The sequence below is a fragment of the Eleutherodactylus coqui genome, chromosome 3 (genome assembly GCF_035609145.1).
Source record: "Eleutherodactylus coqui strain aEleCoq1 chromosome 3, aEleCoq1.hap1, whole genome shotgun sequence".
Lineage (NCBI taxonomy): Eukaryota > Metazoa > Chordata > Amphibia > Anura > Eleutherodactylidae > Eleutherodactylus > Eleutherodactylus coqui.
The window spans coordinates 151,582,815-151,600,192 of record NC_089839.1 but is presented as its reverse complement, the minus strand read 5'-3'; the positions used below and the strand labels follow the sequence as shown (position 1 = coordinate 151,600,192).

General features: G+C 43.2%; 1 protein-coding gene across 3 annotated transcripts in view; it reads right to left on the bottom strand.

Annotated features, from left to right (window-relative positions):
* ZC3H7B (zinc finger CCCH-type containing 7B) overlaps window positions 1-17,378 on the bottom strand; it is a 97,796-nt gene that overhangs the window by 64,745 nt on the left and 15,673 nt on the right. For all 3 annotated transcript variants that reach the window (XM_066596362.1, XM_066596361.1, XM_066596360.1), the window contains exons 4-8: window positions 16,759-16,956; window positions 12,786-12,944; window positions 12,629-12,709; window positions 9,109-9,168; window positions 4,587-4,626 (exon numbers count right to left, since the gene is read on the bottom strand). In XM_066596362.1, coding sequence (XP_066452459.1) covers window positions 4,587-4,626; window positions 9,109-9,168; window positions 12,629-12,709; window positions 12,786-12,944; window positions 16,759-16,956 — 538 coding nt within the window. The remainder of the gene's footprint in view (window positions 1-4,586; window positions 4,627-9,108; window positions 9,169-12,628; window positions 12,710-12,785; window positions 12,945-16,758; window positions 16,957-17,378) is intronic.

The window sequence follows — 17,378 nt, the reverse complement described above, 5'->3', positions numbered from 1 at the left end:
AGGGTCGATGCTATAATTATAGAACGCTGTGAAGTTTGAGGAATTTGATAACTATGTATAAATATGTCAGGGGGACAATACAGAGATCTCTTCCATCATCTACTTATACTCTGGACTGTAACAAGGGGGCGCTCTAATAACTATGTATAGATATATCAGGGGTCTATACAGAGATCTCTCCCATCATCTATTTATACCGAGGACTGTGACTGTAACAAGGGGGCGCACTAATAAATATGTACAGCTATATCAGGTGACAATACAGATATCTCTCCCATCTATTTATACCCAGGACTGTATACCCAGGGCACCCTCTACATCTATAGGAAAGAAGGTTTCTACACTGACCTATAAGGTTGTGTTTTTTTTACTGTAAGAGCAATGAGACTATGGAACTCTCTGCCTGAGGACGTGGTGATTGGAAACTCCATAAAAGAGTACCAGAGGGGCCTGGTGGACTTTCTTGAATGATTGTTGATCCGGGGATTATTCCAATTGCCAGATTGGAGTTGGGAAGGAATCTTTTCCCTTGAATGAGGAAAATTAGCTTTTTTTTTTGGAGGGGGGGGGGGGCTTCCACTGGATCAACATTGGTGGGAGAGGGGTGGGAGTCAAAAAGGCTGGACTAGATGCATATATGTCTTTTTTCGGCCCTACACACTATGTTACAGACTATGCCATGATGTTTTTGAGTTATCATAGCATAAGGGAAGTAAAGTGGAGGAGTGAGTGTCGCCGAACACATACAATAGACAGTGTTAGGTAGATGGAGAAGTTATAAAAATACATGAGACATACACATTTAGGGCTTATTTAGACGACCGTATATCAGCTCCGTTTTTTACACTGAGCCGATATACGGTGTCCTTGTCTGCAGGGGGGGGGTGGAAGAGCCAGGAGCAGGAACTGAGCTCCCGCCCCTTGCCACTATTTGCAATGGGAGGGGCGGGGCTGAGCTAAGCGCTGGGGTGGAGAGGGGGGGGGGGAGCTCAGTTCCTGCTCCTGCATCTTCCATCGCCCCACCCCCCACCCCCGCAGACAAGGACACCGTATATCGGCTCAGTGTGAAAACCGAGCCGATATACAGTCGTCTAAATAAGCCCTTAGGCCAGGCTTACACGACCGAATCTCGCAGCACACATGCTGCGAGATATACGCGCATGGCTTGTAGTCAGTACACGATGACATTGTGTACGGGCTGCGTGCCACCTATAGCCATGTACTATCTTGGCGTTTATGATGCATAATACGTGCCAAGATAGAACATGCTGCAATTTTTCTTGCACTTGTATTTCATACAATTTGTTCATTGCCGTCTATGGGAGATTGGTACAGCGTATTCAGTGCACCAAATACTCTATACCGACACGCTCGTGTGAGCCTGGCAACCCAAGCATGAACAGGTCTGTCAGGACCCCACTCTGCTTATTCTTACTTTCTCTATCCTCTTCTTTCCCTTGTCAGTACCCATATTTCCCTTTTAGAGTAGAAGTTACTTTTTGCTAGTTTTACTTTAGTTAGTCTCCGTGGAGGAGTGTCCCAGCAGATGGGGCTTGTTACTCGTATGGGTCTTGGGCTGGCATACCCACTCAGGATAGGCCTCATATATTAGTATTTAATTGTGGGATGATGAGTATATAGAATATATTTCTATTATATTGATCACGTCATTGTTTTATATGTTATTATAAAAATATACGAGGGGAGGTTTTCTGTGATCATTCCCTTACTGAAACCACCACTTCTTGATGTCTGCTTTCTTTAAGAAAAGGTGCGGCCGACACTTATATATAAGCTCTACCTGACCTGGTGATTTCTTTAACACAACTGACTTAGAAATTTCACACTACATTTTCATATGGGTTATATATGTAAGCTGAATACATTGTGTTGCTTATCAAAAACAGTAATATTTAAAGCCGTGTTTCCCCAACTCCGGTCCTCAAGGACCGCCAACAGGTCATGCTTTCAGGATATCCTGTAATAAGAATGTCTGAGGCACCGCCAATAATGACATCACCTGTGCAACACTGAGGAAATCCTGAAAACACGACCTGTTGGGGTCCGTGAGGACTGGAGTTGGGGAACACTGGTTTAACCCCTTCAGTGGCTGGCATGGAAAATCTCCTAAAAATCAGTATTGAAATGTGCTAACGACTACCTAAACCTGCTACTAAAGGGGTTAAAGGAATATCTCATGACAGCAAATCCTTCTAACCCTTTAATGCCACAGGATATAGGTTTACGTCTTGGCTTGCTGATACTTAACATGTCTTGTGGATGGCATGGGCTGAGAAGCTGAGTCCGCGCCATCCCGAAACAGGAATGGATGAGAACCTCTATTAACCCCTTACGTGCTGCGATTAATGTAGAGATCAATGTAATGGGTTCACACAGGGAGCGCTCTCTGTGATGTTATCGGCCCTCTATAATCGCGGAAGATCGATGGTTTGTCATGGTAACAGTTACTGCCATCGCCTGTGATCGCTATTGTAGGCGATAATGCATTGCAGTACAGAAGTATTGCAATGTATTTTCATAGCAATCATAGCTTTTTTGATTCAAGTTAAAAAAAAGTTGCAAAATACACCCTATTTGTGCACTTTCCCCTTTTCGCATGAAAGAATAAAATAAAATCCCGCATATTTGGTATCATCACAGACCTGTGCAATAAATTGAACATACCATTTACTGTGCATGGCAAAAAATTGTAAAAAAAGAAATTTTTAAATGGAACCAATATGTTTATTTTGTTAATTTCATCTCTCAAAAAAAAGCTATAAAACTGATCAAAAAAGCTACATGTATCCCATTATGGTACGAATAAAAAGTACAGCTCATCACTCAAACAACAAGCCCTAACAGAGCTCCGTCAATGAAAAAATAAAGTTATAGCACTTTTAATACAACAATGCAAAAAATAATTTAAAAAATACTTTTTATTGTACAAAAAGAAAAAATATATAATTTTGGTATCATCATAATCTTACCTACCCATAGAAAAAAAAATGATCATGTCATTTATGCTGTTGGATTAATGCTGTTAAAAAACAAACCCACAAAAAAACTATGGCAGAATTGGCGTTTTGGCTCCCTGCCCACCGAAAAAAAAATTCATAAAAAAGTTGTACAATACATTATAAAGCACACAAAAAAAATGCTACCAATAAAACTACAGCTCGCCAAGCAAAAAAACAAGCCCTCATACGACCATGTCGACATAGAAAAAAAGTGTTATGCCTTTTGAAAAGTAGAAATGAAAATCCCCCAAACATTGTCGTGCCCTAAGGGCCAAACTAGGCCATGTCAGACATGTAAAACTACAAAAACATAGTGTAAAGGCCTATTTAGACACAATAATCATCGCTCAAAGTTCGCTCAAAAGACGTCTTGAGCGATAATCATTGCGTCTAAACACACGGCCATCGTGCACTGTTTGCGCACTATTCATTCATCGCTCATTTCTAGCAAGCTAGAAATCACTAATGACTTATCAGGGCCGCACGCTGATTTTCTCAAAATGGCGGCACTGATAGTATTCTTTCAACTGGTATCCCGCTGGCAGTTCTCAGCGGGACACCAGCTGAAAGCTCCGAGAACAATGCAGCTGTTTGCATATACAAAGCAGCTGCTTTTTTTCTCTGAGCTATTGCGGCAGTGTCACACTCCACCTGCATTAACTCTTAAGTAGCTTATTAGCTACTTACAGTTATGCAACGATGATCACTCAAAACTGTCACTCAAACTGTCGTTTGAGCGATCATTGTTCTGTGTAAATGGGCCTTTACATGGCAACAATTCAGCTAAATTGCCATTCATGTAATGAAATGGTTGACTCAAGTCGGCTTGTAAAGGTGAAGGGGCAGGGGTGTCTCAAATCCCAATAGGGCACATGTCCCAATGGGTCAATCTGTTTAAACCTTTGAATCCATTATTTGTAACAAACATGCAGTGAAAGGGGATCTCAAGGCAGGGCCAATATCTGTTCACAGCACTGTATTGTAATCAATTTTGTTTAAATCCAGAGAGCTACCAACTACAAAAAATATCTTAAAGAGCATTTCCAGGCAAATACTATTGGTGGCCTATACTCAGCATAGGCCATCAATAGCTGAGCAGTCGGGGGTCTGCTGTTTAGGACTCAAGCCGATGTCAATACCACAACACACAGGGGTATAGAGCAGAAGCAATTAGCTCTGACTTGCGTAGTTGCCAATTCTGGTAATTGCAGGCACAGCTTTCCCTAAAGTTAATGACAGCTGCGCCTGCAATTACCAGAGCTGGCCACTATATAGAGGTCTGAGCGATCTGCTTCCGCTCCCTACCCTGTCTGTATTGTGGTTGCTGACAGCAGGCGTCAGATCAGCTGATCGGCCAAGGTCCTCAGCAGCGGACCCCAGAAGTTCAACTATTGATGACTCAAGCTGAGGATAGACCACCAATAGTATTTGTCCATGAAACCCCTTTAAGTTTCCATGGTACAAACATTGCACAATATCCAAATTACTGTAGCCCAAGAACTAATTTTGAGAATGTTGTTCTCATTGCCAGTGGTGAGTGCCAAAAAACAAGGAATCAAAACTCACCAGTATAAATGTCATCTACTGATTCCGTACCATTGGAAGTCTAAAAAATAAAACAAGCTAATCAAGAACAGAATCACACATTGTTTCAAAGATGCTCAGTGCTCACGCTTTTATTTTATTACTTAATGTTTGGTGGTAGAGCCGCAGGATTAGCATGCAATAAAAGAAAAAGTTTCACAAGGCATTTATGACGAATGACTGTGGTGTAAATCCTCTAAATCCCATGAACAAACAAAACCAGATAGAGAATTGCTCATCAGAAAATCACAGGTTGTTCAAATAGGACGAAGCTCTGATAAACAGATGCACTGGGGGATGTATTCTTAGGTTAGACAGCAAGAGGGGGGCTGTCCCTAAAAGTACATTACCCAAAGTTGCTGACCAGGAAATTATGACCACAGGGCCCTTCACCAGTCACAAACAAAGCTGCCAATGCTAATAAAGCAGAACAGCCATCCGGTAAGAAACTGGGAAGCTAAGCAGAAACCAAACTTACCCCCACTATAGTTAATGAGGTCCGTTAGGCGATGTTCAGTTCCATCATAAGACGGATCCGGTTGGTCATGGGGGGGGGTTTCCCTTTCCTGCTCCACAAATGGAACAGAAAAATGGAATCTCCGCAGCAGATGTGAAAGCGGCCTTAACTAAACATTCTGCATGCATAAAGTAATAAAAAAGATATCACCTCTATAATACGTTTGTCTTTTTTTTATACAAGTATACTTAGCGTCAGAGATACCAGGCTATTTTTGTTCCACATCCATTCATAACCAACTTTTTACTGTAAAGGGTCGCTTGGAGAAAGCACGTGTGATTATCATGGCTTTCCATTTTCTGGCAGTGCGATATTTGCATATGCTTTGATTTTTTTTAAAGGGTCCTATCAGTGATTGACGGCCTTCACTGTATGCACAGTCATCCACAGATAGCTGTCAATCACTGATAGCTCCGCCCATCGGACTGTTCAGCTCAGAATGTGTAGAGATCTAAATGGATAAAATACAGTGAATCTTACCCCATTAAACTATATATCAGTCCACTTGGCTCTTTCTGCTCTGTAACACGATGCCTGTATTTTGAGACTAAATATTCTATGGCACTATATGGTGCCTATTATCATTCATATTATCCCATCCAATAGGGGCTCACAATCTATACCATTCATAGAGGTTAGCCTGTTGTAAACTATTGATGGCTTATCCTTGGCAGGGGTACTGGGCAGTGAACTATCACCAATCAGCTGTTTGCTGAGCCTGTACTCTTGTACACGGATTACCTATCCTGAAAATAAGCTATCGATAGTTCACAACTGGACAACCCCTTTAACCTATTAGTATGTATGTTTCTGGAATGTGGAGGAAAGCAGGGGGTACCTGGGGAAGCTCATACTACATGTTGAGAACATACAGAAATCATGAAAACGTCCTTGGTCAGACTCAAATTAAGTACCCCGGAAATGCAACAATGGTAAGTAGTAAGCCACTATGCTACTATTACCATTAGCCTAAATGGTAGCCCTGCATTGTGCACACTTTAACATTAGGTTTAACTCCATAAGGACCGAGTGCCATAAATATATGGCGCCTGAACCTCGGCTTTAATTCCGTGCTATAGTTAAAATGGAGCTGGGGATTAAAGCTCCTGCAAACTAGCTGGGTAGCAGCTGAGGACCTGGAGGAGAAGGCAGAAGCAGTTTTTAGAGGGACTAGATCACGAAAAACTTTTTTTTTATTACCCCAAAACAGATAGAGAAGCATGTTCCATTTTTCTAAGCAGTTTTTATTTTTTGATTGTGAAAAATGTTATTCTGTTGTCTGTACGTGATTATCGGGACAGTCATCTTGACTGAGCTGCTTTTAACCCTTTCCATTCCACTGTCTGACGTCTAAAGACATTCTGATTGAAGGCTGTACAGCTTTGATGTCGGAAGACGTCCAGCAGGGTATTCGTACTGTAAATTACTGTCCGCTCTGTGATCAAATGCCTCTCCAGCATGTCTCATACTGTAGTACTGGCTCTAGCCAGCAGATGGTGCCATTGAATAATGGCAGAAAGAGAAAGCCCCCCTAGGAAACCTTGAATCCAAAATTGGATTGCAAAGGGTTAATGGCTTTAAAGCATTTAGACCGCGCTCACACAGCCGTAAGAGCAAAATGTTGCAGGGAACATGCAGCGTTTTACAGCTGTGTAGCTGGTGGTAACCCGTGGTAATGCCACATATGGTGGAGAAATTGTAACGTGCAATGTAATTGCATTTGAGCTGCGGGTATATACATGCCCATAGAAAACAATGGGCTCTATCTCACATATATACGCAGCAAAATAGAACATGCTACATTCTTTTTTGCACTCGCGTATTACGCAATTCTGACATGCTGTGATGGGAACTGCATAAGGCAATGTAATAAATTGTCTGCGAGAGACCGTGTATCACACGGGTGTACAGAGCCCTTGTAATACACTGTATACACGTGTCCGTGTGAGCTCAGCCTTAGGCCCCATGCCCACGGAATATCGCAGCAGAATCAGACACAGCGTCCCCCAAAAGATCCTATACTCACATCTCCAGATCCGCATTTGAGTGTCTTGCCTGGCGAGCTGGCGCGCATGTGCAGTGCAACGCATAACGTGCCAGCGCTGGGCTGTGATGCAGATTCTCTCGGAAGTATCGCGGGACAGGCGGCTTCCTTTGACTGCAATGGAAGCTGTTTGCGCAATTTACAGCACAGAATAGAACATGTGGCAATTCTCCCCCACGAGCGGAAAATCACAGTTGTTTTCTACTCATGGGCAGGGTAAAATCGTTTACCACAGCATGTCTGTGGACGGACATTACTGAAGAATTTTCTGTGGGTGTCTGACTGCGAATTCCGCAGCGATAATCCGTCCGTGGGCATTCGGCCTTATGTACACGACACACGCAAATATTTCATGTGGATTTCCGCAGCGGATGCACTGCGGGTCATCTTAAAATTGATATTTTTTTTATCTTTATGGAAGATCACGAATTATAGATTTTTTCTACGCAGATGAAACCCCACCTCAAAGCCTTTTACCCACATCCCTAATTGCTTCTAACCTTCAAATCCATAAATGCATTTAAATGTATTTGCGCACGCACTGCGGATCCTGAGCTCCCATAGAGATGAATGGAGCCAGATCCGTGCATGATCCATGGTAGAATGGAGCATGCTGAGATTTGTTATCTGTGCGTTGCATCCACAAGTCATTTAAAATCAAATCTGCAAGGCTTAAATGAAGTGCGGATGCTCAATGCTTCTCTATGGGCGGCTAGAGCTGCAGATGACCTGCGCGGATTTAGTAAATAAAATCCGTCCATGGGCATTGGGCCTTAGTGAGATGCCCTACAGCAGTTTCATGGGCCATCACACAATGGACTGGAGGGGACCCATTGACTTATATAGCAGACAGTTCTAGCCATTTTCTGACATTTGCGGGGGTCATTTTGGAGGGAAGGGAGTAGATTATCACTGCTTATACCTCTAAATTGTGGATCCTGTGTAATCTACATATAGGTGTCACCTCTCAGTGTAATCCTGCCTGTGATGTTAGTGTGACTGCGAAGTTTTCTCTACAGATCAGAAAGTATCAGCCTTTTGGACTCTATGGTTACTGTGAAAATAAAGGATTTTAGGTTTTTTAAAAATAAGCATATTTTTAAAGAATTTTTGGTGATTTATTTAACACAAAAATGTGTCATATTCCCTTTCTATTTTGCAGGCTACACAGTGCACAACGAGTGCTCTGCACTATAGCCCTATAGTGAACACAAAAAAAAAAGGAGCAACAATTATTTTCGTAGCTGAAAGAAAAAATATATTACCATAAAACCACCAAATAGGCGGGGAAGACAAAAAAAAAAAGCACTAAAAAGTGTTCGGTCCTTCGGGATCGAAGCGCTGTGGTCCCTAAAAATCATACTCACCTGTGCCTTACGGGGCCAATCACTGGGAACTTGCTGGTCTTCTTCTCTCCCTCTGGCAGCCATCCGATTGCAGGGCAGAAGCTGGCAAAATTCTAGCTTCTGCCCCTGCTCTGACCACAAGTCCTACCGCCCAGGTTAGTGGTTGACACAAGTGACTTGTCATCCACTGATTGGCCTGGCCACGTCTAACCTCTGCCGTTCTTGGCGAGTCGACGGCGAGTGCGCATGCGTCCCCCTTTCCGACACGCTTGCGCACTCGCTGTCGACTCTCCATGGACAGCAGAGGTTAAACGCAGCCAGGTCGGTGGGAGTGCGCAGGAGCCGCTAGAAGATGACCCCTCACGCAGCCCTAAACAACAGAGGGACTAAGTACAACGGGATTAGGTGAGTTTGCTTAGTTTTTTTTAACTTTTCTCTTTCCCCAGGTTAGACTGTAAAGGGATGCAGGGCAGGGTGCAGGTGAGCATAATTTGTTTAATTTTGACTGAACCCCTTTAAGGGTTTAAGGTGTTTGGCTGAAAATAATTATCTACACACAGACTACAGAAAGGAAAAAAATAAGGTTAAGAAAATTACCTTACAGCCTGCAGATGCAGAAACTCCATTAGTAATCAAGCCAAACTTCTCCAGTTCCTGCTATAGATAATATTTAAAAAAATGTTAACGTAGACTGCTAATGAAGCAAAAACATCACTAATGAATATTTGGTCATATAAAACTCCAAATTTTGAGTATCCTCATGATAGGTCATCACTAGTACACCGGTGGGGATGTAACCCATGAAGCCACCGCTGATCAGCCGCCTGCCAGGGCTGCTAATATAGTGTACAGAGCCGCTGTGCTGCTGGAAACACACAGCTCTGCAAGCTGCAGCTGTCAAAATGGTATTTGGATGGAAACTGTGCTGCAGTACTATTGTGGGCCGCTGCAGAGTCTATACCGCTGTGTTTCCAGCACACTACAGCTGATCAGTGGGGGTCCTGGTTGGCAGCCCCCTGCAAATTGCTTTGGATGGCCTATCATGAAGATAGCTTATCAATAGTTTAAAACTGGAAAAATTCTTTAACACTTTAAGGACACCGCCCCCCATTTTTGGTTTATCCTTCTCCCTTTTAAAAAAAATCATAACTCTTTTATTTATCAATCAACGTAGCTCTCTGATGGCTTGTTTTTTGCATGAATTGTTGTATTTTTTAATGGTACTATTTAAGATACCATATGATGTACTGGAAAAAAAATTTAAAAAAATTTTAAGAGAACCGAAATGGAAAAAAACAAAATTCCACTATCTTTGATTGTGTCTTGTTTCTATGTTGTACACGCTGCAACAAAAATTACATGATAACTTTATTCTATGGGTCAGTACGATTACTATGATATCAAATTTATATCGTTTTTTTGCTGTACTGCTTGTATTTTTTTTCAAACATATTTAATTTTTTTAAATTATTTTCTGCTGCCATCTTCTGACCGCCATAACTTTTTATGTTTCTGTTGACATAGTTGTGCAAGGGATCAATTTTGTGGGACGTCCTGTAGTTTCTATTGGTACCATTTTTGAATACATACGACTTTTTGATGGCTTTTCATTGCGGGGTAAATAATGTGTTACTTTGATAGATCGGACCTTTACGGAGGCAGCGATACCAAATATGTACTTTTGTTTAATTATTTAGATTCTTTTAGTATAAATATTTCGAAAAATACTTTTAGTTTTTTTTAATAATAAAACTTTTTTAAACAAAATTTTACATTTTTTTAGCACCCATAGTGAACAAGAACTTGTTACAGTTTAATCGTTCCTGCAGTATGATGTAATGCCATAACATTACATTATACCAGGATCTGACAGGCATTTTATCAAGCTACACCACGGGCATGGCTAGATAGGCCCTCTGCAATAGCAGCCCTGGGGCCTTTTAGAAGGACCCTGGTTGCCATGACAACCACACGGCAACCCATGATCCCATCCCGGGGGGCCGTATGCAACCCCTGAACATTGGTCAGGGTATTTAAATGCCGCTGTCAGAATTGATGAGTGGTGCGGCTTATTGGGGCTGTTGTAGCTGGGTGCCGGCACCCGTATTGTATGGTACGGGATCAACTCGTGATCCCCCTCCATACACACCCTGAATCTGCAGGACAGTGAACCTTCATTCTTTAATAAACTGTTGACACATTGTATAAATAGATGTGTTGCAGAATACATTTTACTGAAGTCAGTCCCTTATGTTTTAGAGAGGACAGGGGATTAGTAGCAGAAAAAGAACGCTATCAAAGTTTACTGCTACTTGTTTGATCCGTCCAGCAAGCAGGATAAACATACCCCAGAGTGATACTAGCAAAAAATAAGAAAAGACTGATCTTGGCTGATCGCTTCCAGCTCTTTCCCGGAGCATGCTTACAATACTAGCCATTGTAGGGTTTCCCGTTACATCTAGAATAGAAATCAAACTGACTGTCTCTTTAATAATCACCTTAAACCTTCCTCCCTTAGGCGAATAGCAGTACAGAGACCCTGTCAAAAAAGCCATGCAACAAGCGTCCATGCTGTAAATGGTGCATAGGGACTTTTTATAGAATAACCATACACAATGCCACAAACACATTTTATTAAATGACTGTGACCAACTTTAAAACAAGTTTAATTTAACGGAAGACTAGCTAATCACCTTAAAGGGGTTGTCCCGCGGCAGCAAGTGGGTCTATACACTTCTGTATGGCCATAATAATGCACTTTGTAATATACATTGTGCATTAATTATGAGCCATACAGAAGTTATAAAAAGTTTTATACTTACCTGCTCCGTTGCTGGCGTCCTCGTCTCCATGGTGCCGACTAATTTTCGCCCTCCGATGGCCAAATTAGCCGCGCTTGCGCAGTCCGGGTCTTCTCCTGTTCTCTATGGGGCTCCGTGTAGCTCCGCCCCGTCACGTGCCGATTCCAGCCAATCAGGAGGCTGGAATCGGCAATGGACCGCACAGAAGAGCTGCGGTCCACGGAGGAAGAGGATCCCGGCGGCCATCTTCACCGGTAAGTATAGAAGTCACCGGAGCGCGGGGATTAAGGTAAGCGCTCCGGTAAGCTTTCTTTAGGTCCCTGCATCGGGGTTGTCTCGCGCCGAACGGGGGGGGGGGGGGGGGGGGGGGTTGAAAAAAAAAAAAACCCCGTTTCGGCGCGGGACAACCCCTTTAACGTGTCACTCTGTACTACAGCCCGATCCAACATTTGCGTGGAGACATGCACATAGCACAACACATAACTAGATGTTTAAAACAACTGCATAAATATATATATATATATATATATATATATATATATATATATATATATATATATATATATATATATATATATATATAGTAACATAGTACGTAAGGCCGTAAAAAGACAGGTTAAGTGTCTTGTGCATAGATCCTTTAAATTAGACCCCTCAACCATATTTTTTACTTTTTAAGACACACTTTTTTGCCCCCCATAGTGACGGAAAAAATGCAGTGCACCTTATAAAGCAAACGTGCTGAAATTCAAGCAGCCAATCCTTATCACACAGCTGTTGGCCAGGTCCGCTCCATAGCAGGGGAAGAGAGCAGTTCTCTTTCTCCTCTACACTGCTGCCCATATGTACGTACGTACCGCTGATTGGTGATCAGCGCCAGCGCTACTCCCCCGCCTCCACCAATCAGCTTACTTAAGGTGACCAGATGTCCCGATTACCACTATTACTACTGAGGCCAATGTGGGGGTCACTGTTACTACTGGGGCCACTATTAATACTTCTGACTAGAGGTGTATAGTTCTAAGATAAAAATCTCTCCTCATCTGTTAATTACAGTAAAAAATGGTTCTTAATGCTGCTGTTGACTGTTCTTCATGTTTACAGATTATCCTGTTATTTTCTTAAATATTTTAGCCTACCTTTTGGTTCAAAATATTTTTTCTTATTTTCCTCCTCTAAAACCTAGGTGCGTCTTATAAAGCATAAACTTAAAACATTTTATTTTCCTTATCTGAAAACATAAAAGTGTCACAGATATATCATGCGTATATGCAGAGCTACAATAAAACAGCACTCTCCACTGCTCTACAACGTACCTGGGGTCTTTTGTATGCTCTGCGCTGCTTTAGCCCCAGTTTTTGCACCAGCTCCTGGGCAAGTTCTGTTACGCTCTCATCCTAAGGATCCAAGCAAAGTGTCAAACTAGCTTCTCAAGAGAGAGACAAACTGTAGCCAAATTGGGTTTGTGTCTACCTGTACTAGCACCAATATCCTGTGGCTGATACAATCATAGGCTTCTTGGTGCTTCCCAAGCTGGTTCAGTGCTTTGGCTTTACGATACAGAGCTTTCGTGTTCTCCTTGTCTAGACGCAAAGCTTTCTCACTATCTTCTAGAGACTTTTCAAAGAAACCCTAAAGAAAAAAAAAAGACAGCAACAGATTTAACACAGCGATAGCATCATGTTCACATAAACATATACGAAAACTAGGATTTATATACCCACTGTAAAATCCCTTTCTCGTCACGTTCATTGGAGGACACAGAGAACTTGGGGTACAGCTATTGCCACTAGGAGGCGACACTAAGCAAAGAAAAAGTTAGTCCCTCCTAACAGCTATACCCCTCCGGCAAGGACCGAACTAAATCAGTTTGTACGTAAGCAGTAGGAGAGAGCAGACTAACACCTCAAGTCGAGCCATACAAACTAAGTAGAACGATAGTTCTATGAAAAGAGTCAGGCTGGATTGAAGAACGCCTTAGATAAGACGACAGCGCCAGTAATAAACAACTGGGTGGGTGCCGTGTTCCCCAATGAACGTGACGAGAAAGGAATTTTACGGCAAGTATAAAAATCCTTATTTCTCGTCTGTATCATTGGGTAACACAGAGACCTTGGGACATTCCAGAGCACTACCCAAGGGTGGGGGGGCAAGAAAAAAACCATGGGACTAGCCAATTGTTCCCAGTAGGCGCTAATAAGCAACATCTCCATTGTGGCTAGCAAGTAACGCTTGCTATCCTTTGTCGGATATAAAGATATGAAGGCTTAAAAGAGTTCCTGTTCTGGGAAGGAAGCAATTGTTAATAGCCTATAAAACACTTGCAATTTTCTAAGGGACTCGATCCCTACAGGAGCTAGGGAACAGACGAGAAAAATCAAGAAGTACTGTGTGCTTTGTAGTTTGTTACCAACAAGGGACGGCAAACTACTGTCCTAGGAAAAGCTGACGCTCGGTCTGGACTGGGCTGTCTTGACATGACATTGGCCCTCCAACTGCTTGCTGTTGGATGCAAAAGCTAAGAGGGCTGCAATGTGGAATTAAGCTTGGCACCGCATGGTGCGAGTGGCATATAGTAGAGGACGATTTATGGATGTCTGACATTTGTCTTTTTACAGCCTAGTATACTATGTTACTGTGATGACTGAAAAATTTGAAGGCAGGATTCTAGTGGAAACTGCCCCAGCACACGATTCAGAGGTAGAGAGTCGCACCGCTTACTATTACTCCTCCTAAGGAAGGGGGTACTATGGTGGAAGAGTATACACCATTTAGTAATCATGCAGAATACTGAGAACCACCGTACTACCACTACTATAGAAAGGTGTAATGAGAACGAGGATGGCTGTCATGATTGACTAAGCTTGCACGATATTGAGATAGAGCCTCGCACCACTTACTATTACCCCCCAAGACAGGGCTAATATGGTAAATGATGGTAGACATCATTGATCGATCCTACCGAATACTGGGACTCACTGTGCTATGATTACTCCTCCCGTAAAAAGGGGGAAATGAGACAGAGGACGGTTGTCATAACCACTTGGACCTGTGCGATACTGGTAGAGTCGCACGACTTACAATTACTCCTCCTATGGAAAGGGGTAATGTTGTGAATGACGGTAGCCATTATTGAGCAATCATGCAGGCTACTGAGACTCACTGTCCTACCATTACTCCTCCTGTCAAAGGGGAGTAATGAGAGAGAGGACTGTAGTCCTGACCGACTGGACCTGTGCAATATCGATAGAGTGTTGCATGGCTTAAAATTACTCTTCCTATGGAAGGGGGTAATGTTGTGAATGACGGTAGCCATCGTTTAGCAATTGCAGAGTACTAAAAATCACACTCCACCATTACTCCTCCTGTAAAGGGGGTAATGAGGTAGTGTATGGTTGTCACAACTGACTTGTAATTATTTTGCTCATGCCATACCGCATGGTCATGAGGGATCTAGAGTCTTGATGTGACCCAATTACTTCTCCTATGAAAGGGAGTAATGGGCCGGCTCGATGCGATAACGGTGCCTTCCTGTCAGGCATATATGGGCTGTACAACTATTACTCCTACTGGCAGTGAGGCTAAAGTGTATGCACACCTGCCTGCTAGCCCTTGGGCTCATGTGACGGTCCACTTCAGTGTACTCATCTGAAATAAAGGAATCACCCCGTAGGGCCGAGGCTACCTGGTTAGGCTAGCAATCATCTAGCTGATGATAATTACAGGTAATGAGAGGTGACAAGGGAACGAGAATCCCATCACTATCTGGTGAGAGGGGTGAAGTACTGGGCCGTCATCTTTGGTTAGTTCTGGTATGAATAGTCGGACCAGAAACCACAACCAACCCAATATGCGCGCGTCGCAAGCGCTGATACATAAGGTCTTGACAGAAAACTGACCTTAAGGCCCATTTAGACCCAACGATTCTCGTTCAAAAATTCTTTACACGTACTATGGATGATTTTTCAGGAAAGGGCTTATATTTAAAGCCCTTCCCTGAAAATCACTGCGGGGTTGCCTGTGTTCTGCATACCCAGCTCGGAGCCCTCAGCTGTATACCAGCTAAGCGCTTCGAGAAGACAACAGCTGTATGCAGAAGATAACTGTCCTGCTTGTCTTCTGCATACAGCTTGAGCCTTCATTTACACACTTATGCAAAGTGAATGCTCAAAACTGTCACTCAAACGGCCGTTTGAGTGAATTTTTAACGATCATCTTGCCATGTAAATGCACACAATGATTATCACTCAAAAGAGGTCTTTTGTACGGCTTTTGAGTGATAATCGTTGCGTCTAAATTAGGCATTACTTAGGAAGTCTCCTGCGACCGACCTAGGAAACTGGGGACTTGATGCAAGCCTCTCCTGGCCAAAGGTGGTTCCTAGGCACCACCAGATGCCAGGAAAAAAAACAGGGCACTTGGCCTATAGAATTCTGCGCAGGAAGAAAAGCAGTTCTACCCTCTTACCATGCGCAGAAGGCCCTGTTTGCATCACAGCCTATACAGGTCTAGAAGCCCGAGGTTCGGCTTGGGCCTCACCAGCCAGCGCATCTGCTGTGGAGCGCGGAATATAGGTTTTTGCGCAGGTAGAGGGGCATCTTCTCTCGCTGAAATGTAACCGGGTTGGACTGAAAGGAGATGAAGAGGGAATAGCATTGCACCCCCTACCTGCACGCTAATGGAATCCCAGATACTAATCCCCACACACGAAGGTACGCCGTAGCTGCACGGGGGGGGGGGGGGCGTGCCAGCGGCTACAGTCATAGGCGTTGTGGGTGGATGGGCCTAAGGGGGTGAGGTGGGAAGGGGACTAGGAATGGAGGGATGATGGTGCAATACTCACCTAATCTTATTAACTCACCTATCTTCATCCTCTTCGGGCACCAGCAGGGTCACTTTCAGTGACGCAACATTGAGAGGTCACTGGAATTGGGAAGAGCAGTCAGGAACATTCAGGTGACCCCATGGCTGGCGAGAAGTAGAGTCGTTAGTGACGCTCTGTTACACTTTGTCTTCTTGGAGTAGGGGATAACAGTGTGTCTGGTGCAGCACTGATTGTTCCCTCCCCACTTGGAGATGTTAGCTCATCCCCAATGCCCAGCTAGAATGGAAGAAGGAAAAATTAATAAAAAACAGAAGACCTACAGAGCAGGAGGTCTGCCTCCTTCAGACACTAAGCTAAAACTGATTTAGTTCAGTGCCTACAAAAGGGGTATAGCTGGTAGAAGGGACCAACTTTTTTTTGCTTAGAGTTGCCTCCTACCCCAAGGTCTCTCTGTCCCCCAATGATACGGATGAGAAAATCAAAGCGTTTGACCAGGATTTGAATTTTTTTTCTAATTGTCTTTTTCCCTTTAAGAGAAACGTAACATCAAGCTCATCAAAACGTTAAGTTCATTCATACATCTCACTTGTTTGTAGTTCATGGCTCTTGATTTATTCTCACCATGTCAAAATAGCAACAGGATCGGTTCACAAACAGTCTGCACAGTAGTTCTTGTGAAAGGCTGAGCTCTTCAGATGCGGCGTATTCGGCAACAGTTATTCCTTCTGTATACTGTCCCATAGCCACTTTTACTTTACTTTCATGGTACAGGTCATTGCCCTCTGTAAACAAGTCTTCAACCAGCTTTTGTAGGAAATGCTGAGGAAAAAAAGATTTTTAATAAACACTTTGACCATAGACATCTGTACATCAGGATTAGGGCTCCTTCACATTGGCGAGGCCGATATCTGGCTTTCCACCACGTGAAAGCCATGTGAATGCAAGGCGGTTTGATGTGAAAAGAGCCTTGCAGCACTGCGTGGAATTCCAGTGCAGCAGTGGATCGTGGACCAGTGGATCGTGGACCAGTGGATCGTGGAGCTCTCCCATTGCTACCACCAGCCCTATTGAAAACAATGGCCGACTTCGCAAAGATAAAACATGCTGCAATTTTTGTTTCCACGCAATAACGAGTGAGTGCAAACATCATAAATAAGAGTAAACAATTGAAAATCATTAGTTTCATTATTCTGCTTTTTCCCTCACTCTCGCATCCTCGCATTTTCGCCAGTGTGAAGGCA